This window comes from Podarcis erhardii (genome assembly GCF_964252035.2).
Source record: "Podarcis erhardii genome assembly, chromosome: 9".
In the NCBI taxonomy this organism is placed as follows: Eukaryota; Metazoa; Chordata; class Lepidosauria; order Squamata; family Lacertidae; genus Podarcis; species Podarcis erhardii.
In genome coordinates this window covers 25,138,056-25,157,211 of record NC_138512.1, presented here as the reverse complement: position 1 = coordinate 25,157,211, position 19,156 = coordinate 25,138,056, and the positions used below count along the sequence as shown (strand labels likewise).

The following is a 19,156-nucleotide window of genomic DNA, read 5'->3' as shown; positions in this document are numbered from 1 at the left end:
AGCCTCTGCCACCCTGGCTACTTATCAGGGATGGCAGCTGTAGTTCACAACATCTGGAATGCACCAGTTTGGCTATGCTTAGCTTAGAAAATATACGCTTATGTATGTTGGGCTTCTGAGGGAAAGAGATAGGCCTTTGGTCAAACAAGGAGATGTTCAGATGTGCCTTTGCCTGTCCTATTGACTGTAGGGACCAAGACTTGGCAAACAAGCTAACAAAACCCAGAAGCCAACTGAAATCCTGAAGGGTGAGGAAGACTGCTTGCAGCTTATGCTGTGAACCCCCTTATGTTCCACACCCCTGAACCATCTTTGTCCTTGTGCACAAGCTGAGAGGTACTTGGGAGATGGGGAGGCCATAGGTAAGGAAGACTGAGCTGACAACACCTGAGGTGGCTGTGATGCAGCCTGCAACAGCTCAGGGGAAATAGAACCCAGTAGGGCCTCCCTTGATTTGAAGCAGAACAATGGAAGCAAGCTGCAGAGACTATTGGTGCAGGAGCAGGAGGAATTTGCTTGGGCGAAAGGGCAGGAACAGCAGAGAAGCTACTAAATTCACCGGAAGTCTGAAGAGAGTCAAAATGATACATTATGTCAGGTCTCATGGTAGCATCCTCTTCCCTGTAACAAAACCTAAGGCATTTCCTGTCCCCAGGTGGGTGATGGAGGGACTTTGAAGTCACTGGAGTCCACGGGAACAGTGCAGACATAATAGGCCCACCTGGAGGGAGGGTTCACTGCTGACTCTGGTTTGGTCCGCTCAAACGTTAGGGCTGCCTTGTTTTTAATCTGCTCAGCCTCAACAGAAGAATCATATATCCAGGGCCCTTAAACTTTAAAACATGCTTTTAAAGGCTTGGGTGGCTGCACTTGGGGGATATGGGCCGGGAGTCAAGACTACAAAGCAACAGACCCAACAAGGTAAGGCCACATGTCTGATTGGGCCTTGTTGGCTACTAAGAGGCAGCTACCATGATCTCTCCGCTCACATGCAAGGGGCAGGAGCAAGAGCAACAGAAGAGTAAGCCATGGGGCATGCATCGTAGCAGCTGGCAAGGTGGCATGAGAAGGGTCAAGTTGCTTACCTAGCTCCACTTAAACTTGTTCACATCATTAGTTTTGAATTAAAGTATAAGCCACCATGTTGCTCTCTGAAGACTGGGAGCAAAAAACATCATGGCTGACAGCAAGTTCCATGTCACCTACTACTGAATAGCATGTTGGCACCTAGAAATATTTGATGGTAACTCATTCAGTAGCAAAGGACTCCATTAAGAGCAACATTATAGGATGAGAAGTTCAATGCACTCTAAAATGGAGCATATGCTCCTGCTCCATCATAAAGGACTTTACCCATTAGGATTGGTGGAAGGATAAAATAATCTCATTCTATTTAGCAAGGATACAAAATAACTGCACGAGATATGAACTAGAAAAAATCTGATCCAGGTACCTGTCTCCAAGTTCTTCCAACAATAAGCAGAGGCGTAACATTATCATGACTCAGCTTGCTGGAATAAGCCCAAATTTATCTTTCGATCTCTGCCTGCAACAGTAGGTATGATGCCAAATGGGGTTGTTTCAAGAACTGCAATTGTTCTTTGAACCTGCTCACTGCAGATTATCCAGAAAAGTTGACGCCAATCTATTCCATTGCACTTTCAGAGACATGCATTTCCTGAGATTACTGTACTCCCAAGAGACCATTCCATCAACATCAAGTGTGTCCTCTGAATGGCACTCAAATAGTTCCAAGACTCCCAGATTGCAGCAAAGCTATGTATGGATGTGGCCTTAATATTTCAGGATAGTGTATTTATTCATCAAATATATGTCTCAAAACAGTGATATGGGCTTACACAGGAAGAGGTCCTTAATGATTATGAAGTACTAACAACAGAATCCAAAGACTGTTCCATTCCCACCCCAAATATTTTTTCGTATGTTGAGCCAATAAGAGAACATAGCCAAGCTGTAGGGATCGGACACTACTGTGATCCATATATAACAATTCAGGTTTCTGATAACTATCCTTTAGGGTAGAGGTGCTATATCAATAGCCCAACAGAGACAGAAAAAAATAATAGTTGTAAGTTAAAAAAAATATAAGTTTTAGGTTTATTGAAAATTAAATATTAGCAAAAGCAAGAGTTTTACAAAATGATTTCACATACAAGTCAGACAGTCACAAACTGAAAACTACAAAAGTACCTATTGGCAAGCAGAATGCTAACCTTTGCATTGCTGTGTAATAGCGATATGAATAAGGCATGGAAGTCCTATTTGCACCAAATGTTTTTGAACTTTCAAAAACTAGTTAGACCCTTAACTTTTGTAGCAATGCTTCAGTAGTTCCCAAACTTTCATGAGTTGCCTAGAAGGGTATGGTGAGTGAGCTGCAGCTGACTCATGGAGCAAAGAGAAGCAGTCACTGATAGTATTTTCAAATCTGCTCATTTGTCAGAGAAGTTTAGGAATCACTGTTGTATGCTTAGTGCATTAAATCATATTTTTGTTATGTATTGGAAAGACTAGTGCTCAAAGCAACCACTCCAAAGAGTCATCTAGTAGTCATCTGTATCTAATCCAGTCTTTCACAATGCACAGTTATAGGTAATGTCTTCACAGTTTCAATAACTTCTTGACCAACCTATTTTTCAATTGTTCTTTTAACATGGCTCCAAATTCATACAATCATTTTTATTTTGAAAGTATGCAAGAAAGTTAACTTGTGCCATATTTATAGTTAAGACACTCACAAAACAAGTTTTTTATAGCAACATTCAATACTACGTTTTAAATATTTTGTGCAAATAGCAACAGGGTGCTGTATCAGAGGCAAGTTCTGATTTGCAAGATTTTGAATGCATCCTTAATATTGTAAACTTGGACATTTTTAAATCTTGCACTTTCCAATGCTTCTTAACTAATCAGTGGAAATACACCATAGGATGATACATTCTCACTTGTATATAGTGCAAATAAAGTAGAATTTTCCCATAGTTTTTCCCCCCCGGATTTAATTTTTCTGTGTGCAATTTTAGTGGTGCCCTTCAAGTTGAGGGGACCCATGTGAAGAACTGATTAATAAAGGAAGAAAGAAAGCAGTTCTGATACAGTTCTCAGACCAGTACTAAAAGTGCAAATGCTGCAAGAACTCCAGCTGTAGTTACAGCTAGAATAGGGTATTGTTTCCGTTAGATCCGGATAGTCATTTGGACTGGTTTCTAGAGAAATACATCAATATATCTTGAATTTTTATTAGTCGTTCTCTCAAAGATCTCATAGACAGCACAGAAAGCTGATATCTAGGGTCCACAGGCAGGACAGCTAGAAGCCACCAACACCATGCAGGTCCATTAGCCATTTCCTAAAAATAAGGAACAAAAAATTAGAATGTACTAATGATAACAAATGGCTTACAACACAGATGTGAAATGAACAGGTTCTAGAGATCTAAATACATTGTTTCATTTTCCATTGCCATTATCAACCACCAGGTCCTAGGAATTCAAGATTTCCTGATAAAGTAAACTGAGGTGATTTTATTAGCTTACACAAAACAACTTTCAGCAGTAATCTCGATCTGAAGTTTTAAATATTGTCTTCTATGTCAGTGACTGAAAGTGTTTGCCCTAAGACAGCTGTGTCTTACAGCACAAGATCAAGATGGCAAGCGTATCCCTGCTGTAAATTTCACTACCATTACAGTATAGACAGGTTGACACTATCCATCAGATGTTTTAGTTGAAATGTCTTGGACATCTCAAAGCCGCTCGGCAATGCAAAGCTTCAGTCTGCCTGCGCTGACACTCACTGTGACAACAGCACTTGTCCATCCCACTAGGGACATGCAGCTTTGTCAGCTGTGTTGCCTACTGCCTATTCACAGCCTCAAAATAATGTTGAGAAAGATTTATTCCTTAAGTGTAAATAGAATAATCTTCTAGAGGAAGGAGTTCAAGAACTGGCTTTTTAAAAGCCTGGTTTTGTTGTCCGACACAACCACATATTTAAAATACACACTGGGTTATTAATCGGCACCATCTTGGCTTCTCTCTCTTTTAGCTGCTGTCCATTTCCCCCCCTAATGATTACCACCGCCACATCAGTTACTCTACCAATCTTTCTACTACTTCCTTTGCTAACAAAGCAACCCATATCATGCTAATAATTGCTAAAGAGATACTGTATGGTGTCTGAATACCTGTATGTTTCCTTCCCTCTCTGGCATTGGACCAAAGTGCTGAAGTATTTGGCTACGAAATTTGTTTCTTAAGCTTTGGAACCAACTGCAAGCTTGGCTATATACAAAATTATGGAGCACTCCAAGTTTCTTCATCTCACCTTCATCTTCAACCTATGAATGAAGAAAGTGCAGTATAGTCACAAAACAAAACAAGCTGTATATGTGAAGACTTTCATAGCTAATTTGCATAAAAAAGCAAAAGTCTGAGTTCAGTCTATATTTAAAGAGAATGGGGAAAATTCAGTGCTGAAGTAGTTCATCAAAATATTGCCATCAATAGCAAAGCATCTCACACAAAAAACTAGATTGGGTCAATAATTCAAACCATGTTTTGGGGTATCAGCTCCTAGGCCCAAGCACACCCCCCCCACTGCCTTCATGCATGGGCTTAAGAAATTACTGCCTTAAATAATCAATCCAAATGAGAGCCATTACATCTAAACAAGTTATGGTTCCAGGATGCCTCTCAAACTAGGATCAAACAGTGGTCTGCAACCCTATTTGGGAGAGTAAGATGAAACCATAGCATGTTTGTTTGGGTAAAATGGCAAACAGGAAAACAGACCAGAAAACAACATATTAAGCTGTGCATAGAAAAGAATGGAGAACATTTGAACCTGTGATTTTTCAAAACCATAGCCTGGAGGATTGTCTAAATAAGCCAGGTCTTTCACATTCAGAGTTCCATGTGTAAGGTAAAACACAGAGTTCTCATGAAAGTTCATGAGCTCCAATGTCAAAAGCAACTCTCCATGCATACAAGGGATGGTTGCACCTAAACAGCACTTTCAAGATGAAAGTTCTTATATCTGAATGAGATCAATAGTGTTTTAAGACACATTTAATGTAACCTAAAACTATAATCTGCGATACATATGCTTAAAGTGGCAATAACCCTTTCTTCACGTATCCGAAAGTACTCAAATGGTAAGACCACCTGTTTCATTTGATGTGTGTTCCTTTCAACATTAAAGCTAGAAATTGGTTGGGCTGCAAGGAGAACAATTCCTTCATAGCTAGAATCAACCACACGGCAGAAAAGCAAGTTTTTCGAGCAGAAGTGGACATCTGCTCCCTAATTTTTATTTTTGCAACGCTAATCTAAAACATGTCTTCACCTAAAATCTAGAATTAAAACCTCTTACCATGCATTATAAATTGCAAGTTTCCATTCTAATTAACAAGGGGATGCTAAATGCACATGCTTTATATACAAAGTAGCTTTACATTTGAACAAGTAGGCTATAATCTGCACATCCAATGTTTAGAAAATGAATTATTAAAATCCTGTTTTAAGCAATACATGAATGTGAAATCCAATACCTTTATATCTTCCAGATACTCAATGTCTGCAGTGTAGTAGCCATCCTTCATCCCTCTTTGCAGAACTCTGAATCTTCTTAATCCAACTGTATCAACAACAGACCGTCCATCTGGGAGATAGTCAAGGTTTCTAATGTACAGCATGCAGCCATAATCTGCAAAGCTAGAAAAAGAGGCACTGTGTCAGTATCCACTTCGGAAACACACACACACACACACACACACACACACACACTGTGGAACACATACATACCCATTTTTAGGGTCACTGATACACATCCCAAATTGTTTTGTCCCTGTTTCCACACTCCTTCGAATCATCAGTCGATACCTTGGCTCAAACACATGGAGGGGGCAAGGCACAGTTGGATAGGCCATAGTGCAAACAAAGATTGGAACATTCTTAGTCAAGCTGAAAAATATATAATAGTATTTTTAAAACCTACATTGCCCGAACAGTTCTCTTTTGATACAGGTAAATAGTAGGTTGTGCTTTGTACATATATACTCCCTTAACCTCTTACAAAAGCTAAGCTATAGCACAAGGCCTGAAATCAGTAGGCATGAAGATGTATACAATATGAAGAGAAATAAGGCTTAAGACTCAGTGCTTTTTTCTAAAAAAATGTTTAAGGGTACTCTCATTTTGACTCAAGAAAATCATCATTTCATAGTTCAAGTCGGGAAAATAAATACAATAAGTGGACAAAAGTACAAAGATTCACAAAATGTTTGGGGGTATGTGTCCCCCCCAGCAAAAAAGCACTGTTGAGACTTATGTAAATAATTTAATTCAAGTTCTTTTAAGTCATCCAAATTCAATTAGCATAAAAATTTCTCTCATCTGTTTTTGTTGCAATTCTAAACCAAAGTACTATATTATCATTATTATTTCAAAAAATTTAGACACCACTGTGAAAAAGCTTAAGGTGGCTTACAAAAGATAAATCAGTAATAAAGGAAAAAAAATCACAACCCTACTTTAGTCAAGTTTCTAAGCAATAGCAAAAAGCAACAGGAAAGAAAGCTTTTTAATAACATCTATGTGATGATACGCCAACCATGTATAAAAAGGAGGTAGAATATGATTTAGAAAGGGAAGTGTATGGTCAGGATGTGCTGGACCCTTCCCACCAGGTGTTCTCTCTCCATCCCTCGAGCCAGAATCCAATACTAGAAGGAAATCTGGCTGGGACACCAGAGGACTGGCAACAAGGAGGTAAGCTATGGACAGGGAGAGACTCCACACCCCCTGCTCTATGCATACCTTTTGCTCTTAAAATCAAGCCCCCAGTCCTTGCTCTATACATTATTAGAATAGATCTGTGTTTAAAAATAAAAAATATGCCATTATTATGTAGTGCTTGGGCCCGAGATATAGCTACCTGGCTATAAAGTTCACTGATTCTTTTGAATCATTGCTGTGAGGATAACACATGATGTCGAGCTCCTTTAGAGGAACTGTTGCAAGAAAAAGCAGGAAGAACCACCTGCACTTGCAAGTGTCAAACAGGTCAGTGTACCTGCTTGTACCAAATTCATGTTATTCTGTTTGCTCTCTTCAGTGAGGTGATTCAGTAACAAATCCATCTAGAAGTAGACCGAGACTACACTTCAAAAAAATGAGGTAAATAAAAATAGTTGAGGGAAGAAAGCTTTTCAAAAGCAGGCACAACTGAAAAGATTTAGTACTTGTTCCTAAACTTGTTAATAAGTCAGCTTATAAACTTACCTGGAGTATTCAGCTGTTTCTTCATCATTAATTCTTTTTCTCTCTGATAGCTCAACAGGTAAATACTTTACTATTAGTTCTTCCAGCAGCTGTGTAATTCTATATTGTCTACTTGCCAAATACTAGAAGTAAAAAATAAAATCTTAAGTCATTATAGCTTAATTACTGCAAAGATGTCGCTAATCCAAATTATTATTTTATACTAGCATTCAATTTCTAGATATCAAGCAGAAAACAGGGTGATACAACAATCCTGCGTTGACCACTTTGTTTCCCTTGAATACAGTTTTTCCTTTAGAACTATTTATAATAATCCACTGCACCTCAAATTTTCTTTCAACAGAGCTTTTACTAGGGTTAATTAGGGTTAATTAGCAACATGATAATTAGTCAATTCAATCAATTAAAAAGTTATGCCTCAATCAAATTTTTGGCCCAATATATGGCCATTCTGTGCAACAACCTGTTTGTAGCATAAACCTCACAATGCACACTTAAGGTTTCACTTTCTGGCTCTGCACTTCAGCTAGCTCAACCAGAAGTGAGAGTTAAAAGAGACCATTTTTCTTTTGCAAGGTAGGCAATGCCATTTCTGCAGGAAGGCTGAGAAGAGAGGCAGCAGCAGTTTATTGTGTATGAAATTGTTGGCTGTTGCTGAGAACATATGCTGCCACTCATTTGGGTTAGGCGACCATACTGTGATCAAGCAAGACTGTTCTTGTGTTCATTAATGTGGACAGGCGAACTTTACAAAGAAAAGTGAGGGATACATTTTTAAATCACACTCAAATCAGCTACCTGGCTTCTGATGGACATAGGGAAAAGGGAAGTTTACGGAAGGTATTATGTTTAATGTTTTATTGTGCTTTTACTATTCTGCTGGGTGCTTTTACTATTCAGGGTGACTAGGGAAACTCAGCCAGATGGGCGAGGTATAAATAAAATTGTTGTTGTTTGCTTTTCTCTCTCTGGCAACTGACATCAGGGTTTTTTGTGATGCCATTTATATGTTGCCTTTCTATGATAAAATCATAGTTAAGGCAGTTTACAAACAAAAATATAAATCACATATACTACCACGTGCACTCACTTTCTATGTCTAATAAAATGTATTATTCTTGAGCAAAACTTAGCAGCCCTAATTCCTACTGATGATACTTTGAACAAAAGAAGCTTCTGAAACTGGAATACTGAAAACCATTTCCATTGCAGAAAAACATCCGAACAAAGACTTAGCTTCCACCAAGTTTTTATTTAATGGTATATATTCTGTATTACAAATACTTGTTTTAGAAGACAGCAATGTCGTGTATGGTAAATATTACCTCTTTTAAGCTTTCTTTACAGAGAGGACATTGAGGAGAATGGTCTAAACATCGTTCTAAACAATTCTTACAGAAAGTATGGCCACAGGGTGTTGTCACAGGATGAAAGAAAAGCCTGAAAAAAATTTCAAGAAGTTAATCATGCTACAGTCACTTTAGTGACAAACATTAAAACAAGTAAATTAAGCCACGTCAGAACAAAAGAAACCATTTGGATGCTTTTATCTTGTAACCACCTTGGCTGTTGTAGGCTTAGAATAATTAAGAAATAAGATTGATCTGTTATTCCTCCTAGCAGACATTTGGCATTAGTGACAATGCATGTTCATTAGACTTCCAAGAAGACAGTCCTCTATGAAATGTCTGTGTGGTAGAAGGGTTGAAGAGCAGCTTTCAATATGTTCCATACATGCATCCCCCAAGATGCAAAAAAGTGCCAAATAAATGTAGCAAATGTCATGGAGTGTACCAACCTGATTGAGTCTTGGACAGTCAGATGCAAACCAATTGCACAGAACCTGTAGGCTTGACTGTTTATGTTTTGTTAACCAGACTTATGTTCCTGACAGGGCTTGACAAGCAGTTGCCAAAACTGTACTTTTGGCAATATTAGGGGGCCATTTGGTTAAACCCTAACTCTCTTGCAGGCATTCCCTTATGATGTCTATGAAACAACACATTACTGCCAAAGAGAAATATTTGTGAGCCTTCCACCATGTGTACCAACCTGATTGAGTGAAAAGTTCACTCATTGGAACTAGCCAAAAATGCACATTAACACTATCGTTTACCAATGGTTCCCAAACATTTTAACTGATGGGACTGATGGAACATTGCTGTCTTGTCAGACCACTTACTAATTTTAATGCTTGTTGTAGGAATTGTAATGTGCTGTGTTACATGCAGTATTATTTTAATTGCTTTTGTTATTGGTTTTCCAAAGACATGCCACAGACCACTTGAATTAAGTTCATGGATCACTGGTTGTCTAAGGACCACAGTTTGGGAGCTAAAAGGCTGGCACACGTAGCAAGACACAAACATTGTGCTTCTCTCTTTGCACAGCATGGAGCAATTTGCACACAAAAGCAATTTTCAGCAGCTTTAGAGCAAGAATCTTAACATAAAAGCTGTCCTAAGATGGAGAAGAGATCAAAGACAAAGATGATCAAATGGGTAATAAAAAGGATGATTAAAGAAACCACTGTATTACCTCATACACAATGAACACTCAAAGTCTGAAACATCAATCAAATCCTCTGGAACTGGTCCATAATTGAATGGAAAGGTGGTATCCCTTTTTGTAGTTTCTAAATAAACAATACAGGATATTATCAAAGCATGAAATACTGAATTTATCAGACATCATCAATATGCATGACTAAATAGTTACCTCCTTGTTTTTTATGTTTATTCCTTCCATCTTCAATAACTTTAACATCTTGTTCTGAAAGGGACCACTTTCTTTTTAATAAAGCACCTTTATCTTGGCTGGAAAGCAGAGGTTCAGAAGAAACCCTTTTTAATCCATCATCTTTGGCATTTGTTTCTGTTGAGTTGAGAGAATGGGCAGACTGTGCACGATGCAGGCTTCCTCCAACAGGCTCTTGCATTTCTAAATCCTACCAAAAAACAATGGGTGGGAGGAATGGAATCTCTATCAAATTTCAGATAAACTGGCAACAATATCCGCCAGCAGAATCACAATTTTTTGGATGAACCCTCATTATCCAGAACAGGCACATTTCCTAGTGCAAAGGGCAACCTTGAAATTTCTGTGGACTACTTCAGGATGTTTCACATTATTAATATGATTTGCAGGGAACTAATAATATCTGGTCCTAGCTGAATATTAGCTGTCATTCTGTATTTCTAAAATTCTAATTCCACTCTCACTTATGAAACTAGGCACATCATTAGATGGAACCTTACCATGTCACAACTTCCGTGTGTGAATGCAGACCTGGGAGTATAAAAAGCAATTTCCTAAAAATACAGACTTGCACAACATTCTACTGTGCTGAAATAGAACCTCAGGAGTTCCTAGACACAAAGAACTATTTGGAATCCAGAACTCAAGCAAACTTAAAATTCTGGCTCTAAACTGCGTCATTGTTTGCTTAACTTGCACCGCTAAACAACTCTGACTGTGGGAGCAGAAGCACATACAGGAAAAGCTTTTTTTTAAAGTATTGCTTCACAATTGTCATTTTAAAAACCATTCCCATAATTTTTATTAGCATATAAATAGCATTATCTCTACAATGTTGAACATTTTTCTAGCTTCTTTCCACATTCCCTATCAACCCTGAAATATCAAAATTATATGGCATCAAACTAGAATAAGATGAAACAAAAAGCAAGTCAACAGCACAACCTACATATTGTGCATAGCAACATTTGAAATATCATGTGTGGAAAAAATAATTATTACTTACTGGCTCTGAACCATGCTGTAAATTTTCACAAGACTCTTCCATTTCAGAACCATGTATAAATGGTTTACTTCGAACATGCGAAGAATTCATAGCAGATTCCTTCAGACTCTTTCTCACACTTTCTGGTGATAACAAATCACACAGCATCTGTGAAATGGACAATATTAAGGAATAAGCCAGCTATTACTAAATTTTTGTAAATCCAATCATCCCAGTCTTCTAACTTTTTAACATACTACAGTGAACCAGCTGAGCTTTTTAAGTAGTTCACCAGGCTTCAGATCTCTGGAAAAATTAACTGTAATGCAAGTTTTGTTTTCTACATGAACATTGGTAACTTCCTCTTCACAGGAAGTAACTACATTTGAAAAGTATTAGAACTGAAAGCAAAAACTAAGCATTGCTTTAAAATATATAAATACCTTCTCAACTTCTAGTTTTGCCGGAATAAATTCTTCATCAAGGGCTAGGCAGTGAAGAAGGAGCTGTAAGGCATCATCTTTAGACCCAGCATTATTAAGTATTCTTGCTTTCCGAAAGTAGACCTAAAAAAACAGTGATTCAAAGGTATTTAAATGTTAATCATTTGGTTTGCATCACAGAAAGATTTAGAAGCCTGAGCCTAAGCATATTTCCTTTGAAGTTAGCCCCACTGGGTACAATAGAGCTTTTGCTTCCTGTAGCTATGTATGCCACTGAATTATTTGATTGGGATCTTACAAGTTGCTATAGAAGAAAGCCTCAGTGAAACCAATAGAACCTACAATGGCACTAATAGTTTTAAGAGTTAGTGTAATACCTGATGTTATGCAATGAGACAGAACAACAGCAGAGAACTCAAACAAAAGGATTACACATCCTATGCATTCTACCATCACTACTTCCTCCAGTCCATAGAACCAATTGGAATAAACAGCATACAGACATAACAAACGCCATTCACTTTTTCTTTCAGACCTTGTTTCACCCTTTCATACTTAGCACTCATCCACACTTCTGTTTATCCTGTGCCTAGAAAGCAATGCTTATCCCATGCTTTCTAGGGACAGGTTCGAGCTGTTTTACCTTTGCCCTGCTGCTTTCCCCTGGAAAACCCCCTTTAGTGATAAATCAGAACAAGTGGCAATCCACGGAAAACCAGATTGCCATTTGCTCCGATTCAGCACTAAACTGCAGGTTTCCCCAAGGGAAAGCAACAGATCAAACATAAGAGTGAACAAGCCCTTAGTCTGCACCATATACGTACAGCTACTGTTGAAAAGCACCTGTTTGCACCATGCAAAATTGATTTATTCATCCATAGTGTGAATGCAGTTTATATTCTTGTTTCATGCAAAATTATATGTATGTGCATGTGCACATAGACAAAGCCAACCAACTGCAGAATCAGTTGCAGAACTGGGGGTGGAGGGATCATTTAATTCTTGACTTGAAGTGCTTATAATGAAGCTTAAACACTCCCGCCTTTTTATCTTGACAAAGCTTTTCAACTTCACAATTGTGCTTGAAAACATAATTACAATCAGAACAGGGCTTCTGCTAGAAATGTGCAGTACTATGCCTGCTGAAAGACTCAATCCACGTAGTGAACCTGATCCAAGGTGCGTCAAAACAGCAGTACTACCACCATGCAAATGCATGGGAAAAAATAAGAAATGGTTCCCAAATGCATGCCTGGGATAAAAGTGGGTTTGGGTTTGAAAATGCTGACACAATTTCTAGCATCATGTTTTTGTATTTTTCATAATACAAGTACACTGTATGTGATATTCAATATCAGTCATACTTAAAAGTAAGACCACTGAAATCAATGGACTTTAGTCCATCAACTTTAATAAGTCAACTCCGTGGATGACTTAATAGGATATTATCTTAAGCATTTACACTTTATAGACTTACCTCAGACCAATTTGGCATTTTAGCAGTAACAGCATTCAGGTCATCCAGGGCATATTTAAATTCTTGGAGGCCAGCATAGGATTCAGCTCTATAAACCCGTAGTATCAAATCACTAGGATCTAAAATAAAAACCAATGACTTTGTCATGTAGCTGAATAGAAACTGCTTATGTTTTTATAATCCAAAATACACATGCAGTGCAGACTTAGAAATAGATATGCACCTATGGAAAATAACATTTTCCAAAAAGCCAGACCCCCCCCAAAAAAAAGCTTTCTAAGTTTGAAGAGAAGTAGTTCATTATTTCATGCTGTTGATGTGGACAAACTTGCTAGTAAAGATTTGTGACTTACTAAATGTTAAAATACCCTTGCAAATAAGGTGATAGTAAAGATCCTGAAAGACCCTAATGCAATTAACCTAACTACAAGAACTGTTTATATGCTTAGAGACCAATAAAAATATCTGAATGCTAGTCCAAAGCCCAAACTGAAGTTTAGGTTGGTTTTGTGGACCCAATGTGGTCTTAAAATCTGTACAGACATAGTCTGTAAGACAAGACCAGTCTTCCTTCACTCTTCTCCCAAGTTGGGCAGTCTGCAAATCCTTGAACCACCCTAGTCTATAGGACAAATAAATTAAAGAAAGCCCTCAAAAAAGGACAGAATTCAGTGTTTTCTGTCTACTAGTGTTTTGGCACTGTATTTCAAGCCTCTATGCTTGCAGCAGTAAAGTTTACTTAGGCGTGAAAGCAAAGATATTGACTGATTACAAGCTTAAAGGGATAATATTGGCACGGCCAGAGTAGATGCAACATCGGTGAATTTGTAATCACATCTTCCACTCTGAAAACAAAATGAACTACTTGAAACCACACAGACTGTGGATATCTCCTTGTCACATCTAGTTGCCTGTTTAACTCCCTTAGAGCTTGACAGTTCAAGACGACAACACTACTTTTGTGCAAGATGTCAACTTTTTGGTTTCTAACCCTTACATTCCAACAGTTTGAAATACCTCAAGAGTTTTAGACGCTGACTGGATATGGTCTCAGCTTTCCAAACATCTTATGACACATTTTAATCATGCCCCAAAGTGCATCTAGGCACATCATGTAATTATGAAAGTAGATCAACTGCTTCCAAGTTTCTCTTTTCTTTGATTATGTGGGCAAGGTGCTGAGTAAACACACTTTATGATTATTATTTTATATTAATGTATGCTTTTTCTAATTACTGTAGAATGAGTTATAATAACATTTTTAAATCTAGGAGGCAAACGTACCACCAAGGTGGCATATTAAAAAATATTTAATTGTTATCCCCTGCTCCCTGTATGTGTGTAAATAATTCCTAAATTAACTCTCCTAAAATAATTATCCAATTTTCATAAAGGATTAAGCCCCAATTCTGTGATGCCTTCCTTTCTATGACTTGCAAATTCAATTCCAAAAAATTATTATTACTAAAATTAATATGCCACACCAGTGTTTAATAGCTAGTTTGCACATACTGAAAGGGGCCAACACAGATCATATAAAAAGGAAACTAACCCCACTTTGATGTTGCACAACTGAGTAGCACACAGTCTAAAAGATCAGCTCATTGCTAAGACCCGCAGCATACTGTAGATATGTATATTAAAAGTTGTGCAAGTGTCCTCTCATGTGATTAGATTTCAGCTTCCTCTCTGCCCCTTAACAGCTCCGCAAATCTGCTCCAAAGGGTCCCATAACCCTCTAGAAAATATTGGGCGGGGTGGTTTTTAGGGTGGGAAAGACTACAAGGAAAAAGAAAAGAAGCTCCTGGGTCATACAGTAGCATTTTCATGAGGTACTGGCTGGGAGCAGACAAGTTTATAACATTAGCACGATGAACTTCAGGCACTAGACAGGCCAAGAACCTAAACATCAAAAATTCAACTCCGTGCTGAACTAGAGCATAAAAGTTGCTAGTTTTGCCTGTAGTAATACAGTAATTAATGCTGGTATCTAGCATTTCCCATCCTGTGTATTCATATGCATCTGAATGGACAGTGAGACACTCTTGTAGTCCACAGCAAGACCAAAAACAACTCAAACAAGTCCAGCTGAAGTCCTTTCTAATTCTTTATGGCTGTTTATAGCTCCATTATATCAGATGCCCCACATAGTACTCAGACACTTCTGCTGATCAAGTCACATGCTGGAGATTAGGAACTGAATCTAAGGTCATATAAATACGGCACAATAGGCCACTTCCCAAATTTAGCCTAGCCTACTGGATGAAAGCATCAAGAGTAAGACTTTTGCACTAGGCCTTGAGGTTCACTCCCATATTCTGACTTGAAATTAAGGACATGTGGTGCACTATGCAAACCTCTAACTCTGCAAAGTTTCTGTCTCAAAGTAAAATAAACATTTCATTCCCTGTAACTATCCTTCCAACACACCCATTTTTATTTCAGGCAAATGTCCTTGGTCTGATGTGTAGTAAAAGAAGAATATTACTGTCTCTCGAACAAATTAGACAATTTACAAACAATGATAAAACTTTCATCAGAAAGTAGTACTAACATATTTGGATTAGGCTTTCAAGTTAGAAACTAGGAAGCCCAATGGTTTTAGCTGGTCATTGCTCTGCATCTCAAAAGAAAGATACCAGGACCACAGAACCACAAGTGCAGGACAGAATATAGTGTTCTCAAAGAAGTAGAATTTAGACGCCTATTATGATTTGAACAGCCAGAAAACCAGAATAGTTACAAAAGGTCACAATCACCAAGCCCAGATTCAACATCTTTCAGAGATATAAAAGCATGCGCAGAATTAAATTTTCCTTAGTTTATTTCATACAGTGTTACAAGTAGTACTCAGTATTGAACATCCTGTGAAGTGCTTCCAGAATATTAACTTAGTCATATCTCTAGACCTCCCCATACAAGTCTTTTCTAAACAGTGTTGTGAAAGACTCAACACTCCCATCTGTGATGTCACCAGCATTATACAACCTTTTCCCCTTCCACGCCCCCATCTGCTTATGCAACTAGCCTGCCTCCTGCGAATTGTCTCAGTAACACTTTAGGAGACTGAAAATAGGCCTCTGGTAAAAGTGAATTCATCATGAGTAATTACTGGTCCTCAGTGTTACAGGTTTCACAGCCAAGCCTCTTCTGACCACCACCTCCCAAACACAGTTGCTAAGCCCAAGTGAATGAGTGCTCCTTCACCCATACCTGCATCCCTTCTTTTGGAAATACAGGTTTTTATTCAAGGTTCCTATTTTTATGTAATATACTCTGAAAATGGATTCCAAAATTTAGAAGCTGAAACTTTTTCACTACCTTTCAGAAAATGACAGTCCCATAGCACTTCATCAACTAACAAAGCTAATCCCATAGAATGCATCTTCAAAGATTCCTCTTTGCTTATACAGTGGTACCTTGGGTTAAGTACTTAATTCGTTCTGGAGGTCCGTTCTTAACCTGAAACTGATCTTAACCTGAAGCACCACTTTAGCTAATGGGGCCTCCTGCTGCCGCTGGAGCACAATTTCTGTTCTTATCCTGAAACAAAGTTCTTAACCTGAAGCACTATTTCTAGGTTAGCAGTCTGTAACCTGAAGCATATGTAACCCGAGGTACCACTGTACATCTAAATGCCAGCTTTTGTAAACTCTGGAAAAGTTTACGGAAAGAGCATCAGAAAAACAAAACAAGCATTTTTACCTCCCTAGAAAACAAAGGGTAACAGGAAACTCACAGCTTCAAGGTAGGGACTCTCTTCAGGTCACTCACAACAAAGCCTTTATTCACATTATGTAAAATAACCAACATGATACCTCAAACCCATAATGCCCCCTAGAAACCATCAGGGTTCACCTTAAGTACTCAGTGAAACGGTGGAAGACAATCTGCAGTATGAGTTTCAGTTGTGAAATTCTTGCAAAAAGCCAACTCTCTAGGAACTTCCAAAAGTCCTGCATACAGGTTGCCACCTTTGAGGGCCACGTTAAATTCGCAATCTGATGTGCACAATTTCACTGGAAAACTAGCTACAGTTTCCAACTGAAGCGCGCCAGGGCCTGTTTCACATACAGGAATCTGGATCACGCTTAGGTTATGCAACACTCACTTCCCGGCTGAATGCGTGACTTCAGCTCGCCCAGAAGTATTGCGTTAGGGCGATATGGAGCATCTGGCCTCTTTACGAAACCGGTCCTCTATGCTTGCAAGCCATCAAGTAACCGGCGCGCTTCTGGGTACGAAGCAAGCGTGCACACCTGTGCATGCCTACATGCACGATCCCCCCCGATTCCTTCACGGGATCGATTCCGATCGTCTGGAGCCCAGCGCTGGGCACATTCGAGTTCGATCCGGCTCCCCAAAGCGCACGATTGTAGTCAAAGGGCCCTTTTTGCCCCCTTTCCCAGCCACCCACCCCCGCTTCAGAGGCCCGAGCAGCGGCCGTGGCTCTTACCCTCTTGGAGGGCCTGGCTGGCGGCTTCGCTGGCTTCCCGCAGCTGCCCTTGCCCGAGCATCTCTCCCAGGCGCCGCCAGGTGCGAGCCCTCTTGCACTCCTCCGGGAACCACTTCTCCGCCAGGTGTCCCAGGGCCACGGCGACGGGCGACGAAGCCAGCGGGTCCCCGCAGCGGCGGCAGCGGGCGCGGAGGTGCTCGTGGACGCAGCGGCGGCAGTAGGCGTGCCCGCACGGCGCCACCACCGGCTCGCCAAGGAAGCCCTCACAGCCGGGGCAGCGGAAGAGCCCCGCCGCCGCCGCCGCCGCCGCCGAGGAGCCGTCTTCCCGGCCGGCGGTCCCCTGCAGCTGCTGCTCCGCCGCCGCCGCCGCCGCTCTCCCTCCGCCGCCTTCCCTCGGCGCGTCGCCCGCTCTCTGGCCGCTCTGCCGGAGGCGGTAGTGCAGCACCAGGCAGTCCACCAGCGCGCCCAGGCGGCGGCGGGAGCTGGGCGAGCCCAGGCGCAGCGCCGCCGAGTAAGTCTCCAGAGCCTCTTTCAGGTGGTTGCCCAGCGCCAGGAGCTCCCCGCGACGGAGCAGGAGCTCCCGCTCCGAATGAGTGCCGCTGGCCCCCGGCTCCGGGGCCGACTCAGGAACCGGCGAGGACGCCATTTCCACTCCACGTCCGCCTCACCGGAGGGGGTGTGGCGCGCGACCCCCGAGCGCCGCCGCTTCTCTTGAGGTAACAGCACCGACGACGGAGCCGGCTGGCGGTTGACGAGGCCGGGCGGGCGCGCGCAGCCCCTCAACTCCCTCCTTCCTCTGACAGGCTTTTTCGGACGTTGTTGGCGGTTGAGCGCGCTCGCGGGAGGCTCCGCCCTCTTTTCAAGTCACCTCAACCGCACCTCGCACTCTCTCCCCCCCCCCCCAACCTTAAGGTCCGGATTCCATCTCGCCGACGTGCCCCGCCTCCGCGCCCCCCACCCCACCAAACCTTCTCTCTCTCTCTCTCTCTCTCTCTCTCTCTCTCTCTTTCTCTGTAAGCTCGAGAGCGTCGCGGGCGACGCCAGGGCCTTACATAAAACGAAGCGTCATCCGGCTTTCCGCGCAAGGCTGACTTGCCATTGGCCGGCGGGCCGCCGCGAGGAGCGCGACAAAGGAAAGGGGCGGGGCGAGGAAATTATAAAACAAGGCCACGTGCTCGCGCTCGTTCCATAACTTTCCTTTGCCGGATGGCAGCGGTGAGGGGCGTGGCTGGCTGGCGGGCGGGCGGGATGGTCGGCCCTGATAGGGAAGGGTGGGTCGTAGGAATTTAGCGCTCCTCCTCCTCCTTTTCTGCTGACTTCCTGAAGACTAGTTTGCATTCCCACGCGCAATGATCCGCTGACGCAGGGGTTGGGACCTGCGCTGTACGCTATGCAAAGGCGGGGGGGGGGGAATAACTGATGCCCCTTTTTATTATTACTGTATTTTCATTTACAGAAGTTTTGCAGCAGGAAAAGCTCAACCTGTAGGATTTGTCTTGCCACACACAAGAGCCCTGCCAGAAAAGAGATGGCAGCTCGAGTTGTCCTTGGGAAGGAATGACATCCACATTTCTTTCTGTCTCTCAATATTAGAAATAGGGGACAACCAGTGAAGCTGAATTTGGACAGATTCGAAATTGGCAGAAGAAAGTACTTTTTGCACAACGTTTAGCTAAGCCACAGAGTTTGCATTAGATTCGTGGAGGAAGAGGCTGGCAATGAAAATGTTCCATT

At 41.0% G+C, this 19,156-nt stretch overlaps 1 protein-coding gene across 1 annotated transcript; it reads right to left on the bottom strand.

Annotated features, from left to right (window-relative positions):
• Positions 1 to 3,013: 3,013 nt before the first annotated feature.
• On the bottom strand, positions 3,014 to 18,299 carry LONRF1 (LON peptidase N-terminal domain and ring finger 1). Its single transcript, XM_081875765.1, has 12 exons — positions 17,423 to 18,299; positions 12,967 to 13,085; positions 11,490 to 11,612; positions 11,068 to 11,214; positions 10,023 to 10,251; positions 9,843 to 9,939; positions 8,630 to 8,744; positions 7,305 to 7,426; positions 5,826 to 5,984; positions 5,573 to 5,735; positions 4,208 to 4,360; positions 3,014 to 3,370 (listed from the first exon to the last, which is right to left on the bottom strand). Exons 1-12 carry the CDS (start codon positions 18,066 to 18,068, stop codon positions 3,212 to 3,214), a joined length of 2,232 nt encoding a protein of 743 aa, XP_081731891.1. The 5' UTR covers positions 18,069 to 18,299; the 3' UTR covers positions 3,014 to 3,211.
• Positions 18,300 to 19,156: the final 857 nt, after the last annotated feature.

Bases quoted from the DNA above. Each gene is read 5' to 3' on its own strand.
- LONRF1 (XM_081875765.1), bottom strand. From the start codon at position 18,068: ATGGCGTCCTCGCCGGTTCCTGAGTCGGCCCCGGAGCCGGGGGCCAGC. The intron at 9,940-10,022 runs GTAACTATTTAG...TTGTTTATTTAG, and splicing joins TAAACATAAAAAACAAGGAG to AAACTACAAAAAGGGATACC. The intron at 5,736-5,825 runs GTATGTATGTGT...CTCTTTTTCTAG, and splicing joins ATCAGTGACCCTAAAAATGG to CTTTGCAGATTATGGCTGCA.